This window comes from Oncorhynchus masou, chromosome 22 (genome assembly GCF_036934945.1).
Source record: "Oncorhynchus masou masou isolate Uvic2021 chromosome 22, UVic_Omas_1.1, whole genome shotgun sequence".
Classification (NCBI taxonomy): Eukaryota; Metazoa; Chordata; class Actinopteri; order Salmoniformes; family Salmonidae; genus Oncorhynchus; species Oncorhynchus masou.
In genome coordinates this window covers 27,157,830-27,178,265 of record NC_088233.1, presented here as the reverse complement: position 1 = coordinate 27,178,265, position 20,436 = coordinate 27,157,830, and the positions used below count along the sequence as shown (strand labels likewise).

General features: G+C 43.7%; 1 protein-coding gene across 2 annotated transcripts in view; it reads left to right on the top strand.

Moving 5' to 3' along the window:
* Nucleotides 1–1,252: 1,252 nt before the first annotated feature.
* Nucleotides 1,253–20,436, top strand: part of LOC135509258 (ELKS/Rab6-interacting/CAST family member 1-like) — a 40,622-nt gene continuing 21,438 nt past the window's right edge. Inside the window, exons 1-6 of one of the 2 annotated variants that reach the window (XM_064929761.1) lie at nt 1,253–1,418; nt 2,988–3,821; nt 4,059–4,247; nt 17,295–17,586; nt 17,682–17,809; nt 17,942–18,016. In XM_064929761.1, coding sequence (XP_064785833.1) covers nt 3,279–3,821; nt 4,059–4,247; nt 17,295–17,586; nt 17,682–17,809; nt 17,942–18,016 — 1,227 coding nt within the window. In that variant the 5' untranslated portion in view covers nt 1,253–1,418; nt 2,988–3,278. The remainder of the gene's footprint in view (nt 1,419–2,987; nt 3,822–4,058; nt 4,248–17,294; nt 17,587–17,681; nt 17,810–17,941; nt 18,017–20,436) is intronic. The other variant, XM_064929762.1, reaches the window with a different exon arrangement.

Here is a 20,436-nt window from a genome sequence, read left to right as displayed (position 1 = left end):
TTGCAGTTGTTGACACAAACATGTGCGCCTGGCACCTACTACCATACCTCATTCAAAGGCACTATATATTTTATCTTGCCCATTCACCCTCTGAATGGCACAGATATACAGTTAATGTCTCAATTGTTTCAAGACTTAAAAATCCTTCTTTGATCTGTTTCCTGCCCTTCATCTACATGGATTGAAGTGGATTTAACAAGTGACATCAATAAGGGATTATAGCTTTCACATGGGTTCACCTGGTCAGTCTGTCATGTAAAGGATTCACCTGGTCAGTCTGTCATGTAAAGGATTCACCTGGTCAGTCTGTCATGGAAAGGATTCACCTGGTCAGTCTGTCATGGAAAGGATTCACCTGGTCAGTCTATGTAATGTTTTCAACATTCAGTGAACATGCTAACTCTACACCTATCATCTTTACCACGTAAGTTTTTTACAGAGTTCACAAGCCTGTCGCATTAAATTACTTTTGTATGCTCGTATGACACAGAAGTCAAGATCTCTTGCCGTGGCTTGTTCTATGTCTATTTTCCAGCAGCGCCGCAAATACATCTCCATATTGTTGCTATTAAACATTTTCTACATTCAACAACTCTGTAGGACTTGGGGAAGCAGAGAATGTCCACCTCCAGGTCACGCTGACCTTCGAGGGGAATCCTGGTACTGCAGATGAGGCCACCATTCACTTTACCCTGTAATCATATGGATATTTTAGGTTTTGCAGTGATTATTATACTTTAACCTGACGACCTGATGCATTTGGCACACGTGGCTGGCCATGGGCTGATTTTAAATGTGTAAAGGCGTGCTCTATAAGCCAATATGTATTCCATATACAGGGATGCGCATTGTGGCCAATGTAATAGGCAGAGTAAAATGCCAGCAACACTCCTTGTTATTCAGAGCCCCATGAAATGACACCATGTACATTCTACAGATCCTACTGAGTATTCCCTACAATACTTTTACTGCTGCACCTCGAATAGTTTTTGCTCTATAAGCCAATATATATTTCATATACAGTTACTTGCAGTGGGGGCATTTATTTGACCTTGGAACATGTTTTTTTTTTTATGTCACTTAAACATGAACAAATATGAATCATTGTTAATGTTTAGAAAATTATTTTTCATATATCATGAATAATAAATACAGGTTATTGACACTTTTGTACGATTACATGGGGAACTTTTATTTAGAAAATGTCCGAAATTCTGTGACCCGGAAATAGTTTTTTTAGTGTGGCTGACGAGACGCTGCTGAAGAAGAAAGCCGCTGGTTGTGTTGGCAAAAATAGGGTAAAATCGGATAGAGGTATGCAGAAGAAATAAGGGAAAATGTCCGTATATTGAGCCGTTTTCCATTTGACGCAGGATACAGCAAACTGACTTGACCCCATCGGATATAGCTACAGCAAAGTACGTTAGTTCACTCTAAAAGTGATTTTCATAATTATTGTGTTCATTGCTAATCAACAAAAAATGGGTTCTGCTTGACCATATCCGATTCCTGGTATTTATTAATTAGTATTCATCGGGATATGAGCTTTTGTCGATTACGACATTTGTGTTAGTTTTTTTTACGGGAGAGCGACTTACTTTTAATGAAGGAAAACTCCCTAAATAATGTTCAACCCTGAAGCAATGGAGGAGGAGAAAGGGATACATATGAGAGGGAGATTTTCGGTGGCTCCTGAGCCCCTTGTCTGTATTCCCAACGAAGAAAACATTTTAGATGTTGTCCATTTCTAAATAATTTAGACGTCTTGCCATCTAAGTTGACAATTGTATTATTACCCTCGCCTCGGACCAGCTGCATGCATATCTTGCACCCATTTTTTTATTCCCAAGGTTTAAATGGCCAACCCTTTAGGTCGGTGTATCCAACACAGTTAATTTAGCGATTCACCTAGTGAACAAGAAAATGTAGCACGCTTCCTTGCTCATTATAGTGCTGCCAAAGAGATGCTACTTTACAACAAAAAATGATATTGCGGTAAAACGTTACATTGTAACGCTTGATAACCCAGCCATATTAACTTCGCTTTTGCTGCTAGTTGTAACTAGCCTGCCAACTAGCTGTGCTTACATTTATGAAGAGTCTGCAATCGAAGTTGTACGTGGTGAAATGTATTCTGCATATAGTGTTTTTTTTGTGCAAATTCTGTAGCATTTCTGAGGCCACAACGCTGTCATTTGATACAACTGAAAAGGGGCGCTCCTCCCTACATTAGCCATATCACGTGATACATAGCATAACGCACATGCGCCCCTATTGCTTTTTCTCTGAGATGTCAAAGCAAGCAAAGCAGAAACTGGCTACTCTTTGACTGATGTAGCTAGCAAGGAAACTGCTGTTTGACTTAACAGAAAAAAGTATTTATTCCCAGTGCTGAGCTAGTAGTTTAACTGACGTGTAACGTTAGTGTTTCATCCCTTCTCGACTGAAGTTCTGTCTGAAGTGAATGAACTAACGCTACCACAGCCAGTTCAGCTCTAGCCTCTAGCTATCAGTCAGGTGGCAGTGTCTAACAGCTGTTGTGTGTATGGAAATGTTTTGTAGCCTGATATTGTTTTTTGATGCGTTGTGAGTTTTTATTAGTCAGTATAGCAATGTAAAGTTATTGATCTGCCAGGTTCCTTAGTTAATTCCCTTAATTTCATACTGACACGGTATAAACAGCTCTACAGGCTTCACTGTCATCGTGAACAGTCAGTACATAACACTATGCTCATCATTTATTAGCAGGAACAGATGGTGACAGATGTCCAAGCAAAGCCAGACAGCCAGGAAAGATGAATTTTGCAGTATAATATAGCAATCAATGAATTGATACAAAGTTACATCTTGAGTTGATGGGTAGGCTTCAATTTGGGACCTAGGAAGAATGGTAATTTCAATTATTGATACCTAGATAGATACTAGATACCTAGTCAGGCAATATCTAGCTGCTGATGATCCCTTTTAAACTCTGTTCCTTCTTCCAGATCAGTTTCCTGTGTGTGGACTCTCTGAGTGGCTGTTCTCTCGCTCCAAGAACAGCTGTCACCCAGTCCCTTCTGTGAGTGAGTGAGCGTGAAGAGAGCTCAACAATTTCACATGAATCAAGCGCTCACTTACTCCAGTTGAAGCCGGAACAGAGAGACACGTCAGCACAAACTCACAGATCTGCTGTCAAAATCTCTCACACACACTAAGCAAAGATACATCCTCACATTTCAGACACTGCACCTCTTCATTCCCACCATCAATACGTTCACTCCTCTGCTTCAGTGAACATGTACGGCAGCTCCCGTTCCGTGGGCAGAGCGGATGCCAACCACAGCGGAGGGAGAGATGGGGGGAGCAGCCAAGGTTCGGGTCGCTCCCCTCATCTCCCCCATTCCCCACGGATGGGCCACCGTCGCACCAACAGCACGGGGGGCAGTGGAGGGGGTCCAGGCGGAGCGGGGGGTAAGACCCTCTCCATGGAGAACATCCAGTCCCTCAATGCCGCCTATGCCACCTCAGGACCCATGTACCTGAGCGACAACGAGGTCGCCATGTCCGACCACGTTAACAAGAGTGGTCGAGAGATGACCACAATGGGTCGACAGAGGGTGACCTACGGGTCAAGAGCAAGCGCAGGAGGGGGTGGAGGGGTGGCAGCTAGCACTCCCAACATCGCCACATCTGCCCAGGCCAACGCTGTGCTCCCTGTGGGAATGATGGCAGGTGACGCCCTGGCTTTTGGGGATCACCACATGGCCTCCACGGTCCCTCACTCCCTGAGACAGGCCCGGGACAACACCATACTGGACCTGCAGGCCCAACTCAAAGAGGTCAGTAGCCACAGTTGGTAATGTTAGTCTGTCTGTAGAATGACAGTGGACAAGGAAAGCTCAATGCTGTGATGTCATAAGGAAACTTAGTAATACATCGTTTGACATGTACCCTACTTTGAGAAGAAGATCTAGTTTGACTTTGATGTTGAGTTCTGCTATTTGTGTGAAAACATTTTGTATTTGCAGTGTGTGTATGTGTGTATGTTTTACTTACTGATTCCACTGGTCCCACAGGTTCTGCGTGAGAACGAGTTGCTGCGTCGTGAGGTGGAGGTTAAGGAGAGCAAGCTGAGTTCCTCCATGAACTCCATCAAGACTTTCTGGAGCCCTGAGCTGAAGAAGGAGAGGGCACTAAGGAAGGACGAAGTGTCCAAGATCACTGTCTGGAAGGAACAGTACCGCGTGGTGCAGGATGAGACCCAGGTGTGTGTGACATTTTTCATCCATGTAATTGTGAAAGAAAGGATTGGGGGTTAGATAATCTGATCCTAGATTTGTGTTGACGGCAATTTACTACCTCAAGCACAGGACAGGTTATAGCCTATAGTCTAGGTGTTTTGCTAGTTTTTTGTGGGTTTTCTCTTTGACCAGTATTGCCAGCATTATCCACTGGATTTGCTGCAGGCGGAAAATCCTAGGAAATGCTCTTTAATTGACCCAAGCTGTCTACAATCAATCATTCAATGTCAGGAGGGTTTTGTGGGGGGATTGCCTAAACCAGGGCAGGCGTAGCTTACGAATCTTAATTGCACAAAGACTAATATTTGGCAGGAAATACTATTTGTAGATCAGTGGTTCTACACTTCAATTTGCTCAAGCTGATCCTTTCCAACAGACTCAATCCCTGATCATAGGAGGTTTTAAAAATGGGGCAATTAGGACAGTTAGTGGAGACACTATGAATCCAACCAGAAAATATAAGCAATTCTAAATCAGAATATCGCTTGAAAAAAGAGCATGTATATACGCCCCTGTGACGTTCTTTGCAGACAAGAATATATTCTGCAAAACCTGCAATTTAGCATTAGATTATAAATGGAAAGAAAAGTAGCTGTCTGAAAGTATATATAAACTCAGCAACAAAAGAAACATCCCTTTTTCAGGACCCTGTCTTTTAAAAGATAATTAGTAAAAATCCAAATAACTTCACAGATCTTCATTGTAAAGGGTTTAAACACGGTTTCCCATGCCTGTTCAATGAACCATAAACAATTAATGAACATACACCTGTTGAATGGTCATTAACACACGAACAGCTTACAGACAGACGTTAGGCAATTAAGGTCACAGTTTTGAAAACTTAGGACACTAAAGTTTTCTGGTGCAAATCTGGTGCAGTCCATGAGGAGGAGATGCACTGCAGTACTTAATGCAGCTGGTGGCCACACCAGATACGGACCGGTTTGATGTTGACGCCCCCTTTGTTCAGGGACACGTTATTCAATTTCTGTTTGTCACATGTCTGTGGAACTTGTTCAGTTTATGTCTCAGTTGTTGAATCTTATGTTCATTCAAATATTTACACACGCTAAGTTTGTTGAAAATAAACACAGTTGAGAGTGAGATGACGTTTCTTTTTTTGCTGAGTTTTTATACACTGCTCAAAAAAATAAAGGGAACACTTAAACAACACAATGTAACTCCAAGTCAATCACACTTCTGTGAATTCAAACTGTCCACTTAAGAAGCAACACTGATTGACAATAAATTTCACATGCTGTTGTGCAAATGGAATAGACAACAGGTGGAAATTCTAGGCAATTAGCAAGACACCCCCAATAAAGGAGTGGTTCTGCAGGTGGTGACCACAGACCACTTCTCAGTTCCTGTGCTTCCTGGCTGATGTTTTGGTCACTTTTGAATGCTGGCGGTGCTTTCACTCTAGTGGTAGCATGAGACGGAGTCTACAACCCACACAAGTGGCTCAGGTAGTGCAGCTCATCCAGGATGGCACATCAATGCGAGCTGTGGCAAGGTTTGCTGTGTCTGTCAGCGTAGTGTCCAGAGCATGGAGGCGCTACCAGGAGACAGGCCAGTACATCAGGAGATGTAGTGGAGACCATAGGAGGGCAACAACCCAGCAGCAGGACTGCTACCTCCGCCTTTGTGCAAGGAGGAGCACTGCCAGAGCCCTGCAAAATGACCTCCAGCAGGCCACAAATGTGCATGTGTCTGCTCAAACGGTCAGAAACAGACTCCGTGAGGGTGGTATAAGGGCCCGACGTCCACAGGTGGGGGTTGTGCTTACAGCCCAACACCGTGCAGGATGTTTGGCATTTGCCAGAGAACACCAAGATTGGCAAATTTGCCACTGGCGCCCTGTGCTCTTCACAGATGAAAGCAGGTTCAAACTGAGCACATGTGACAGAGTCTGGAGACGCCGTGGAGAACGTTCTGCTGCCTGCAACATCCTCCAGCATGACCGGTTTGGCGGTGGATCAGTCATGGTGTGGGGTGGTATTTCTTTGGGGGGCCGCACAGCGCTCCATGTGCTCGCCAGGGGTAGCCTGACTGCCATTTGGTACCGAAATGAGATCCTCAAACCCCTTGTGAGACCATATGCTGGTGCGGTTGGCCCTGGGTTCCTAATGCAAGACAATGCTAGACCTCATGTGGCTGGAGTGTGTCAGCAGTTCCTGCAAGAGGAAGGCATTGATGCTATGGACTGGTCCACCCGTTCACCAGACCTGAATCCAATTGAGCACATCTGGGACATCATGTCTTGCTCCATCCACCAACGCCACGTTGCACCACAGACTGTCCAGGAGTTGGCGCATGCTTTAGTCCAGGTCTGGGAGGAGATCCCTCAGGAGACCATCCGCCACCTCATCAGGAGCATGCCCAGGCGTTATAGGGAGGTCATACAGGCACGTGGAGGCCACACACACTACTGAGCCTCATATTGACTTGTTTTAAGGACATTACATCAAAGTTGGATCAGCCTGTAGTGTGTTTTTCCACTTTAATTTTGAGTGTGACTCCAAATCCAGACCTCCATGGGTTGATACATTTGATTTCCATTGATCATTTTTGTGCGATTTTGTTGTCAGCACATTCAACTATGTAAAGAATATATTTATATTTCATTAATTCAGATCTAGGATGTGTTATTATATTGTTCCCTTAATTCTTTTTGAGCAGTGTATATATCTAGTACCAGTCTAACATTTGGACACCTACTCATTCAAGGGTTTTTCTTTTACCATTTTCTACATTGTGGAATAATAGTGAATACATCCAAACTATGAAATAACACATGTGGATTAATTTAGTAACCAAAAAGGTATTAAACAAATCAAAATACATTTTAGATTATTCAAAGTAGACACCCTTTGCTTTGATGACAGCTTTGCACACTCTTGGCATTCTCTCAACCAGCTTTATGAGGAATGCATTTTAATTAACCTTGTTGGAATTTCTTTCCTCAATGTGTTTGAGCCAATCAGTTGTGTTGTGACAAGGTAGGGATGGTTATACAGAATATAGCCCCTGGTAAAAGACCAAGCCCATATTATAGCAAGATCAGCTCAAATAAGCAAAGAGAAACAACTGTCCATTACTTTACAGACATGACGGTCAGTTAATCCGGTAAGCTTTAAGAACTTTAAAAGTTTTGTCAAGTGCAGTCACAATCATCAAGTGCTGTTATGAAACTGGCTCTTGCGAGGACCACCACAGGACAGGAAGACCCCTCTTCCCTCTGCTGCAGAGGTTAAGTTCATTAGAGTTACCAGCCTCAGAAATTGCAGCCCAAATAAAGGCTTCACAGAGTTCAAGTGACAGACACATCTCAACATCAACTGTTCAGAGGAGACTGTGTGAATCAGGCCTTTGTGGTCGAATAGATGCAAAGAAACCACAACTAAAGGACACCAATAAGAAGATATTTGCTTGGGCAAAGAAACACGAGTAATGGACATTAGACTGGTGGAAATCTGTCCTTTTGGTCTGATGATGCCAAATTTGAGAGTTAAGGTCCCAATGGCCGTGTCTTTGTGAGACGCGGAGTAGGTGAACAGATTATCTTTGCATGTGTGGTTCCCACCATGATGTGTGGTTCCCACCATGATGCATGGAGGAGGTGTGGGGGTGCTTTGCTAGTGACATTGTCAGGGATTTATTTAGAATTCAAGGCACACTTAACCAGCATGGCTACCACAGCATTCTGCAGCGATACGCCATCCCACCTGGTTTGGGCTTAGTGCGGCTATCATTTGTTTTTCAACAGGACAATGACCTAAAACACACCTCCAGGCTCTAAGGGCTATTTGGTCAAGAAGGAGAGTGATGGAGTGCTGCATCAGATGACCTGGCCTCCACAATCACCCGACCTCAACCCAATTGAGATGGTTTGGGATGAGCAGGACCGCAGAGTGAAGGAAAAGCAGCCAACAAGTGCTCAGCGTATGTGGGAACTCCTTCAAGACTGTTGGAAAAGCATTCCTCACGAAGGTGGTTGAGAGAATGCCAAGCATATGCAAAGCTGTCAAGGCAAAGGGTGGCTACTTTGAAGAATATGAAATATCAAATAAGATCAGCAAAAAAATAAATGTCCCCTCACTGTTAACTGTGTTTATTTTCAGCAAACCTAACGTGTAAATATTTGTATTAACTTAAAATTAAACAACTGAGACATAAACTGAACAAGTTCCACAGACGTGATTAACAGAAATGTAATAATATGTCCCTGAACAAAATCAAAAGTAACAGTAACTGATGTGGCCACCAGCTGCATTATGTACTGCAGTGCATCTCCTCTTCATGGACGGCACCAGATTTGCCAGTTCTTGCTGTGAGTTGTTACCCCACTCTTACCCCAAGGCACCTGCAAGTTTCCAGACATTTCTGGGGGGAATGGCCCTCACCCTCCAATCCAACAGGTTCCAGATGTGCTCAATGGGATTGAGATCCGGGCTCTTCACTGGCCATGGCAGAACACTGACATTCCTGTCTTCCAGGAAAGCATGCACAGAATGAGCAGTATGGCTGTTGGCATTGTCATGCTGGAGTGCATTTCAGGATGAGGCTGCAGGAAGGGTACCACATGAGTGAGGAGGATGGCTTCCCTGTAACGCACAGCGTTGAGATTGCCTGCAATGACAACAAGCTCAGTCCAATGATGCGGTGACACACCGCCTAAGACCATGACGGACCCTCTACCTTCAAATCGATCCCACTCCAGAGTACAGGCCTCGGTGTAACGCTCATTCCTTCGACGATGAACTCGAATCTGATCATCACCCCCGGTGAGACAAAACCGCGACTCGTCAGTGAAGAGCATTTTTGCCAGTCCTGTCTGGTCCAGCGACAGTGGGTTTGTGCCCATAGGCGACGTTGTTGCCGGTGATGTCTGGTGAGGACCTGTCTTACAACAGGCCTACAAGCCCTCAGTCCAGCCTCTTTCTTCCAAATGCGGACAGTCTGAACACTGATGGAGGGATTGTGCATTCCTGATGTAACTCAGGCAGTTGCCATCCTGTACCTGTCCCGCAGGTGTGATGTTCGTATGTACCGATCCTGTGCAGGTGTTGTTACACGTGGTCTGCCACTGCGAAGACGATCAGCTGTCCGTCCTGTCTCCCTGTAGCGGCGTCTCACAGTACGGACATTGCAATTTATTGCCCTGGCCACATCTGCAGTCATCGTGCCTCCTTGCAGCATGCCTAAGGCACGTTCACGCAGAGCAGGGACCCTGGGCATCTTTCTTTTGGTGTTTTTCAGAGTCAGTAGAAAGGCCTCTTTTAGTGTCCTAAGTTTTCATAACTATGACCTTAATTGCCTACCTTCTGTAAGCTGTTAGTGTCTTAACGACCGTTCCACAGGTACGTGATTATTAATTGTGTGGGAAAGTGTTTAATTAAACCCTTTACAATGATGATCTAGTGAAGTTATTTGGATTTTTACAAATGGTTTGAATAACAGGGTCCTGAAAAAGGGATGTTTTTGATTTTTTTGATTTAACACTTTTTTTGGATACTTCATGATTCCAAATGTGTTATTTCATAGTTTTGATGTCTTCACTAATGTTCTACAATGTAAAAAGTATGCAAACCCCTTGACTCTGTCCGGGCTCTGGCTGGGCCACTCAAGGACATTCAGAGACTTGCCCCGAAGCTGCTCATCTGTTGTCTTGGCTGTGTGCTTAGGGTCGTGGTCCTGTTGGAAGGTGAACCTTCGCCCCAGTCTGAGGTCCTGAGCATTCTGGAGAAGGTTTACATCAAGGATCTCCCTGTACATTGCTCCGTTCATCTTTGCCTCGACCCTGACTAGTGTCCCAGTTCCTGCCGCTGAAAAACATCACCACAGCATGATGCTGCCACCACCATGCTTCACCGGTAGATGGTGCCAGGTTTCCTCCAGGTGTGATGCTTGGCAGTCAGGCCAAAGAGATCAATCTTTTATCAGACTAGAGAATCTTGTTTCTCATGGTCTGAGAGCCTTGAGGTGCCTTTTGGCAAACTCCGAGCGGGCTGTCCTGTGCCTTTTTACTGAGGAGAGGCTTCCGTCTGGCCCCTCAATCATAAAGGCCTGATTTGGTGGAGGGCTGCAGAGACGGTTGTTCTTCAGGAAGGTTCTCCCATCTCCACAGAACTCTGGAGCTCTGTCAGAGTGACCTTCGGGTTCTTGGTCACCTCCCTGACCAAGGCTCATCTCCGCCGATTGCTCAGTTTGTCCGGGCGGCCAGCTCTAGGAAGAGTATTGGTGGTTCCAAACTTCTTCCATTTAAGAATGATGGGGGCCACTAGATTCTTGAGGACCTTCAATGCTGCAGACATTTTTTGGTACCCTTCCCCAGATCTGTGCTTTGACACAATCCTGTCTCTATGTTCTAAGTACAATTCCTTTCAAATCAAATTATATTTGTCACATACACATGGTTAGCAGATGTTAATGCGAGTGTAGGGAAATGCTTGTGCTTCTAGTTCCGACAGTGCAGTAATATCTAACAAGTAACCTAACAATTCCCCAACAACTACCTAATACACATATAATGGGGTTAATGAGAATATGTATGTGTAAGTATATGGATGAGCGATGGCGAAGGTGCAATAGATGGTGTAAAATACAGTTGAAGTTGGAAGTTTACATACTGTACACCTTAGCCAAATAGATTTAAACCCCATTTTTCACAATTTCTGACATTTAATCCAAGTAAAAATTCCCTGTTTTAGGTCAGTTAGGATCAACACTTTATTTTAAGAATGTGAAATGTTAGAATAATAGTAGAGTGAATATATTTCTTTCATCACATTCCCAGTGGGTCAGAAGTTTACCTACACTCAATTAGTATTTGGTAGCATTGCCCTTAAATTGTTTAACTTTGGTCAAACGTTTCAAAACGTTTCTCGTCACTGGTGCATCCTGTTTGAATTTCTGCCTACAAGATGGAAGGAGCACGATGGCATCGTGGTCGGATTTGCCGAAGGGAGAACAGGGGAGGGCTTTGTATGCATCGCGGAAGTTAGAGTAGCAGTGGTCGAGGGTATTGCGCAAGCGCATAGCGCAATCAATGGGCTGTAATAATTTAGGAAGACTTATTCTCAAATTTGCTTTGTTAAAATCCCCAGCGACAATAAATACAGACTCAGGATGTATGATTTCCAGTTTGCGTATAGTCCATTGAAGTTCATTGATGACCGTCTTGGTGTCTGCTTGAGGGGGAATGTACACAGCTGTGACTATAACTGACGAACATTCTCTTGGTAGGTTAAATGGCCAGCACTTGATTGCAAGGCATTCTAAGACTTGAGTTCGTGTATGTTGTGAGGATTACTATTACATGAGTCGTTAAACATAAAGCATACACCCCCGCCCTTCCTTTTCCCAGTGAGGTGTTTATTTCTGTCGGCGTGATGGATGGAGAAGCCCGGTGGCTGAAGAGATTCCGACAACATAACCCGAGAGAGCCATGTTTCCGTGAAAAAGAGAATGTTACAATCTCTGATGTCTCTCTGGAAGGCAACTCTTGCTCGAAATTTGTCTACCTTGTTGTCAATAGGCTGGACACTAGTAGTATACTTGGGAGTAGTGTGCGATGTGCACGTCTACGGAGCCTGGCCAGGTGGCCGCTCCATCTGCCCCTACTGCGGTGTTTTGGATCGCCTACTGGAATTATCTTCATTGTCCTGGGTGGTGGTCCGAACTGAGGATCCGCTTCGGGAAAGTTGTAATGTTTGTTATATGACGTTGCTCTTATATCCAACAGTTATTCCCGGCTGTATGTAATAAGACTTAAGATTTCCTCGGGTAAGAAAATACATTTAAAAAATCTAAATAGTGCAGTTTCCTTAGAACTCAAAGCGAGGCAACCATCTCTGTCGGCGCCATGCAACAACCTCATGGCTTGGTTTTTGCTCTGACATGCACTGTCAACTGTGGGAGCTTATATAGACAGGAGTGTGCCTATCCAAATAATTTCCAATCAATTGAATTTACCACAGGTGGATTCCAATGAAGTTGTAGAGACATCTCAAGGATGATCAATGCATACAGGATGCACCTGAGCTCAATTTCGAGTCTCATTGCAAAGGGTGTGAATACTTTAAAAAAACATATATATATTTATTTTTTATAAATGTATTTAAATATTTGGAAACATTTCTTAACCTGTTTTTGCTTTATCATTATGGGGTATTGTGTGTAGATTGCTGAGGGAAATTATATATTTAATTAATTTTAAATTAAGACTGTAACCTAACAACGTGGAAAAAGTCAAGGGGTCTCAGCCGAAGGCACTGTTGGCATATAAATGTGTCCATTTTGGGATCTGATAGTATTTCTGATTGGCTTAACACACCACCACTAATGACCTGTTGAGCGTCTCAACGTAATATTTGCTTCACCTCAAACAGCAACCATACAGTCTGTTTTTGCATCTATTGAGAATTACAATAGTTGCTCAATGTATTTGAAAAATATTTTCTCCACTCTCCCTTTCGATAACCACTCAGCATGAAAGGGAAAAATGTCACGCTCTTATCCAGTGCAAATGTTATAAAATAGGCCTACCTGATTACATCTTATCAGTGCTTGTCTTGGACTGAAATAAGTTTCTGTACTCATTTTGGGTGCTGTTATTGTCTATATTTAGGTGCAGGAGTTCCACAATACTTTTGAGTTAATGTTCTATAAGAGCAACAGGAGCTCAAGCAGTAGAACATTTTGAGTTGCCTGTACTCATCTCCGGTAAGCTCCTGCCAAAGTCAAAAAGGGCTTATTTTCCATTGTGCAAATAGCCATGTCTGTTCCGAGCTCACTATAGCAGGGAACTCTAGAGGGCCCAGAATATTTCATGCAAAGTTGCAAGTTCGTTAGTGTTCATCATGAGAAAGGTTGCCTACTCCTCATGTAGCCTATCACCGGAAACTTCTGCCATTACTTTAGAGTAATGGCAGAATCTGAAATCTGAAAAATGTTGACCAATCAATCAAATGTATTTATGAAGCCCTTCTTACATCAGCCAATGTCATACAGTGCTATAATCGATTTGTCTAAAGAACAGATGACTTTCAGACAAAAATCATCCCAAAGCTGAATGTAGTTTCGTAAAATGTAGTTTCCTACCCCTGGTTTAGTCTCATGACCAGCTCAGCACTCCATCACTGTGTGTGTGTATAAATATGTGACTGTTGGGAGAGAGATTTTCTGCACTTGAACCTTCGGACTTCTAACATAGGAGATTAAGTGTATAAGAAACAGGGACCAGTTCTGTTTCAGGACTAGTGTATCATCTACAAGTGAAACCATCTGGTATGAACCAGATGTCTGGAAAACCTGGAGGAGTTTTCACCTCGTGTTGTACTTCACTAATCAAATCAATGTATTTCCCCTCTGAACGCTGGCACCCTGACAGAAGGCATGTCTTTAATGACTAGTGGAGTGGATGGGCTGATCTGGATAATTTGGTGTTTCTGTTCCAGCCCATTATGGCCTGCTGAGTCACACACACACTTACTTATCTAATGCCCCACTACTGTCCGTCTAACCATCCACGTCCAGTCCCTCACACTGCCAAGCACTCTCCCGTGTGTGTGTGTGTGTGTGTGTGTGTGTGTGTGTGTGTGTGTGTGTGAGAGAGAGAGAGCAAGTGTTAAGAGGGGGGAGAGCGGGAGAAGGAGAGAGACCACTGTAGAGGAACAAAGAGAGAGAAAGACCTGCTGTGTGTGGATGTATGTTCGTGTATGCAGTGTGTGTGTGCGTTGGCTGCAGCTCTCTTGTAATCCCTAGTATAAAATAGAAGACATTGATCCCCCTCATCCGCAGTGATAAGTGACTGCTATTAGTCTTTGAATGCGTGGCAGACGCTGTAAAATGGCTGTCATATTCCATCTCCTGCTGTAGCACCACTGATACTCAACTAATTTAAATTGCTCGTTACTCACTGAACACTTCTCGCCTCTCCATTCAAATACACCATTTGTCATGTCAGAATGTTCAATGTAAAATATGTTTAATTGGCAACAATTAAAGTGGGTCTATAACAGATACGTGATAAGAGAGGGAGGGAGATGAGTGAGGTTAGTGTTTGTTGTACGTTTGACCCATAGCATTGTACCACAATGTGTGTTGTGCTGTAGATTTGACCCTCTGTAGCAGAGCCTTGCTTACTGTGTGTGTTCTGTTTAGACCAGCTTGCTGCATCTCATCTCATAAAGGTCAAGTGCAGTCAAAAACATGATTTTGCTGTGGTTTTAAAAACATTTCCACACTGAGGTTAGAATAATATTGTGAAAATGATAATGCCCCTTTAGTGTAAGAGCTGTTTGAAAAGACCTGAAATTTCAGCTTGTTTTGGTGGGGTTGAGTTTAGGCCTGGTGATATCACCAGGTGGTAAATCAGTTTAATAGACCAGTAAGAAACCGTTTCAAAACTCTCTGCCAATAACAGCTAGTTTTCTGCCTTCCCCTCCCCACTCAGACCACTCCCAGACAGTCCTAGCAAAATTCTTGCTTGAGAAATTGCTCTTGGCTAAGGAGCAATGTTTTTGTTTCTTTTTGACGATTTTTTTCAACAAAAACAATCCTTTACAGTCCTATCAATTGGCCTTTAGAGCTAAATTGAATTGTTTCTTCCAGAATAAATATGAAATGCATATTCATAAACATAGTAGCAATTGAAAGGGAACCATTGAGAGATTATGGGAAAAGTATTAGACTAAAGTTGGGGACACAACTGTTCACCTGACCCAAGACTGAATCTAAACATTACACTGTTCATTTTTATGTGCATTTTACATTTACTGTACATTTTGCAGAATTTGTTGATAACAAAATGTAAAAATACTCTGGAATACTTTTTTGCCCCACTGTACATTCAGTAACATGTTAAGACTATTCCTGGGGAATGTGGAGTAGGTGCAAGATTACACAAAAAAATTACAAGGGTTTCAGTGAGCGGACTAATTGGTGTCTGTCTCTAAGTGGCTACACACCTCTCCAAAGTGTGTGTAGTTCCTAAGTAATTTCAATGCACTTTTATGACTCAACTAAAAGGTGTTTATTTTTTTCTCTCCTAGCTGTGCTGTTGAGGAACGAGAGCAAGAACACTTGTAGTTGTTTTGTTTGGAACACAACCCTGCATCCTCACCATCACACAATTACTGTTGTTTATGAAATCTCTATCTGGGTCAGGTGGCCATTATTTTAAGCTTGCTCTATTTCCAACATGACTAGCTAATTTATAAAATACCATCTTCCAGTGTTAGGCTTTTACAAGGCAATTCAGAGAAGGGGATCGTAATTTTGGTGCGCAAAGAAAGGATTATCTTTTTAAATCCCCAAAACACATCACTACAACTGTACTGGGTCATTCAAGTGCGTGTTCCGCTGCAAATGTTCTTCACAATAGACAGTCTCATTCTGTTCTGAACAACCCAGGGTATGACACCACGTCATCTTGCAACCACATCAGACATGGTGATCATCAACATTGACACTGTGTATATGACATTAGTTTTATGATATGGAAATGTGGCTTTCTTGTATGATATCAAAGCGGTATTTATTTATACTCAACGTTTAATCTCTCAATAGAGTCCTCTTAATTTACAGCATTTCCCTCACTCAGACATATTTTTCAAAAGTTGGCCAATTAGTGGAAGGGATAGGGGCAAGTTGTTGTCGCGTGCAGTTCTCAAGTTCAGAACGGCTGTCAGTCATACAGCACTGTGAAGCGCAGTCTGAGCACTGTCATTTATAGCATGTTACTGTACAGCCACTGCGTTACCATTTAGGTGCTTATCAGTGCCCAAATCTGCTATTTCCAACCCATATACAGATATGTGTCTGAAGGGATACTTGTTATCCAGAAATGAGATTTTGAGATAAAAATGGCTGAACTGTACCTTTTTAAACACCTCTCTGTTGTCTCAGAGCGAGATCTCAGTGAGTCAGACTTAGTCACTGGGTATGGGAGGAGGAGAGAGAATGAGGGAAGGTGAGAGAGTGAGCGGGGGGGTGAATGAGTGAAAGAGACATAGTGAGTGGCATAGGAGGAGAGCGTTGGATACAGGCACTGACTTGTTTTTGTGCTGTTGTCTGAAACATCTCCCAGCTGATCAAAATGAGAGAATAGAACACAGCATTGTATTTCTGTCAAATAGCTGGTCTGTCAAAAAACTGTGGCAGTACAGGCTCCAAAGAATGAATGCTGGCTGATTTGTACTGTTGCTCACTCTGTATACCACTGGATGGGAATGCCCTGATTTGTTCTGTTGCTCACTCTGTATACCACTGGATGGGAATGCCCTGATTTGTTCTGTTGCTCACTCTGTATACCACTGGATGGGAATGCCCTGATTTGTACTGTTGCTCACTCTGTATACCACTGGATGGGAATGCCCTGATTTGTTCTGTTGCTCACTCTGTATACCACTGGATGGGAATGCCCTGATTTGTTCTGTTGCTCACTCTGTATACCACTGGATGGGAATGCCCTGATTTGTTCTGTTGCTCACTCTGTATACCACTGGATGGGAATGCCCTGATTTGTTCTGTTGCTCACTCTGTATACCACTGGATGGGAATGCCCTGATTTGTCTGTATACCACTGGATGGGAATGCCCTGTTGCTCACTCTGTATACCACTGGATGGGAATGCCCTGATTTGTTCTGTTGCTCACTCTGTATACCACTGGATGGGAATGCCCTGATTTTGTTCTGTTACCACTGGATGGGAATGCCCTGATTTGTTCTGTTGCTATACTGTATACCACTGGATGGGAATGCCCTGATTTGTTCTGTTGCTCACTCTGTATACCACTGGATGGGAATGCCCTGATTTGAGTAGATGGTGTCCTACTAGTTGCTGTATCCTCCTATCCTTCACTCTACTTCGCCTTCTCTTTCCCCTTCCCCCTCTATTTGATAAATAAACAAATGAATCCCTACTCCATCTTATTTTATGCAGCACCCTGAAATGAAAGGTGAAACATAAATAGATAACCTCTGTCTCTCTCTGTTGCCCCCCAGCACCTCCATATGACGGTCCAGGCCTTGCAGGATGAACTGAGGATACAGAGAGACCTGAACCAGCTGCTTCAGCAGGACCCTGCCAGCCAAGGTCGTGACCTGGCCCTGACCTCTGAACCCACGGAGGAGAACTACCGTCGGCTGCACGGGGACCACGAGCGTCAGGCCAAGGAGCTGTTCCTGCTCAGAAAGACCCTGGAGGAGATGGAGCTGAGGATAGACACCCAGAAACAGACCCTGGGTGCCAGGGATGAGTCCATCAAGAAACTACTGGAGATGCTGCAAAGCAAAGGTGGGATACCATGCCCCCACACACTGTGGCCATATTAGTCATGTTTTTATAGTAACACATCTTCTAAATGACCATATTATTGTATTATATTCCAGGGCCGTCGGCTAAGTCGTCAGAGGAAGACCAGGAGAGAACCAGGAGACTGGCTGATGCTGAGATGCACAGACACCATCTAGAGTCCCTACTGGACCAGAGAGACAGGGAGACGACTGCTCTACGAGAGGTGAGGGACTCAGCGAGAGAAGAGGGAGGGAGGTAACAAATTGAGCTTAAGTTGGGTCACAACACAAACTATTAGGGATTGATTGGTGTGTAGTAGACAACGTGTGGAGCGTAACGACCTTGTTCTCTTTAGGAGCTGCACCGTCGATACGAGGGAACCCCAGAGTCCACAAAAACCAAGGCTCTACAGACTGTCATCGACATGAAGGTACCCATCTGTGTGTGTGTGTCTGTAAGTGCATGTGTGAGTGAGTGTATTATAGGGCTGACCCCATTTAGTCGTCTGGTCGATTGTTTGGTCGATAGACTGCTGGTCGACCGAGATTTCTTACATTTACATTTACATTTAAGTCATTTAGCAGACGCTCTTATCCAGTCGAACAGTAGCCCCCCCACACCCAAAAGAAATCATGGTGTACAAGAAAGCTGTATGATTTGCGCCTAAGTGGACTAATCCACTGTGGAGGTTGTGGGGATGGCACAGTCATCACTCTTAAGACATGTGCTCCTGAAATTGCATATGCTTAGGCCTATATTACGTAACAAAAATGGTGCAACACAAATAAAAAATATGATTATTGTATAACAAATGCGCTTTCTCCCGTGTTGGATAGCAGTTGCTGTCCACAGTACTGAAACACGCTGTTGAATTGGCACCATTTCCTAAACCATGTTGCTATGTGCATAATAGCAAAGTTAACCAGCATATTGGTGTTGAGAACAATGCGGCAGCCCTTGCTGCGGCAGCCCTTGCTGCGGCAGCCCTTGCTGCGGCAGCCCTTGCTGCGGCAGCCCTTGCTGCGGCAGCCCTTGCTGCGGCAGCCCTTGCTGCGGCAGCCCTTGCTGCGGCAGCCCTTGCTTTAAATGTCTAAAATTAGGGGGAATAAGAATAAGGCTGTAACGTAACAAAATGTGGAAAAAGTCAAGGGGTCTGAATCCTTTCCAAATGCACTGTATATCTACAAAAATAAGACAGATCCTGCTTCTGTTGCCTGTTTGAGTGTTTGTTTAATAGCCTACTAATTCCGTCAGCACCAAGCCTCACACAACCACCACATGTCGGAGAAACAATTTCACAAATTCGTCTGTTTTTAATCTTTGCATTGCTGTAATAAAGGCTTTACACTTTTTTTCATTAGAACAGCCTCTCTGGTATTACTCATGTATTTAGTGTTTACACTCTCAAATTGTCAGAGAAATAATATTTGTAATAATAATAGCTCTCCTTTTTCTTGATTTCCTTGTTCTTGTTGTTATTATTATTATTATCATTACAATTAGTGATGCACCGATATGACATTTTTGCCCGATACCGATATCAGATTTCTTTTCCCCTGCCAAAACAAATGATAGTGATAACCGTTATTTAAAATTTTAGTGGCCTTTTAAGCATTCTAGGACAGTTAAATGGTTATCACACACACATGGACGCAGCGGTCTAAGGCACTGCATCTCAGTGCAAGAGGCATCACTACAGTCTCTGGTTCGAATCCAGGCTGTATCACATCCAGCAGTGATTGGGAGTCCCTTGGGGTGGCGCACAATTGGCCCAGCTTTGTCCGTGTTTGACCGGGGTAGGCCGTCATTGTAAATAAGAATTTGTTCTTAACTGACTTGCCTAGTTAAATAAAGGTTATACACCAAACTAACCAAGAAGTTATTTTGTTGGCATTTACATATGTCCCCATTTACCAGTAAAACAAAATCAAAACCTATTTATTTAACTTACTTGCTGTGCTGTTTCATTGTTCATTTGTTCAGTCGTTTCATTCTTAACCGGGATTTCATCATACATGTCAAGCAGTGAAGTTTCAGCTCTGTCTGTCCGTGGCGTATCTTCCTCAGTGCGCACTGTCACTGTCACTGTGTCTATTTCCATCTTGTCCAGCTGTGTCTAACATTTCACATAAACCCAAGTAGCGGCCCTTGTACCTAGCAACGGACATGGTGGTGACACAGTAGAGGCTCCGAGAGAATGCCACAGTCTTGGGTACTTCTGTAAGTTTTAACCCCACGGTCTGTGTCGGCAGTCTTCTTGAGCAGGTGTTTCAATGCCATGACAGAGGAAATCACGTCTGCTGCAGGCACAGTTGAGGAGCTTATTTCTCCAGTCAGTTGTTCGAATGGAGCTAAGAGTGTGTTCATGTTTCCAGGTTTCAAACATGTTCTCAAATGCCATTGAAATGGCAGCAGTGGTATGAGAACCAGCACATTCTTGAGCATGCAATATGGCTTTCCTCAGTACGAAATCCTCGTAGACCCACTGTGCTGTCAGACTCAGCATCATGGAGCTGACGTCGCTGGTCCAAATGTCAGCCGTGAAGCTAATAGCAGTGACACCCATAGCAAGTACTCAAGGATGTGTTTCAACTGTGTAACTTGGTAGTGTGTACCGGGGCTCAAGGTGCTCAACCAGTCGGCGAAAGCCAACATCCTCCACGACAGAGAACGGTTGATTGTCAAGGGCAATGAATTCCACTATTTTGGTGTCAAATGGATTTCGCCTTTGAGTTGTCTCTGTGAATTTTCGTATTCTTTCAAATGATTGCTGGACTTGGAAGTGTGTGCTTAGAATTGTTCTGCTTTTATTCTGTGTAGCGCTGTTGTTTTTGTGGCGCCATTACGTCA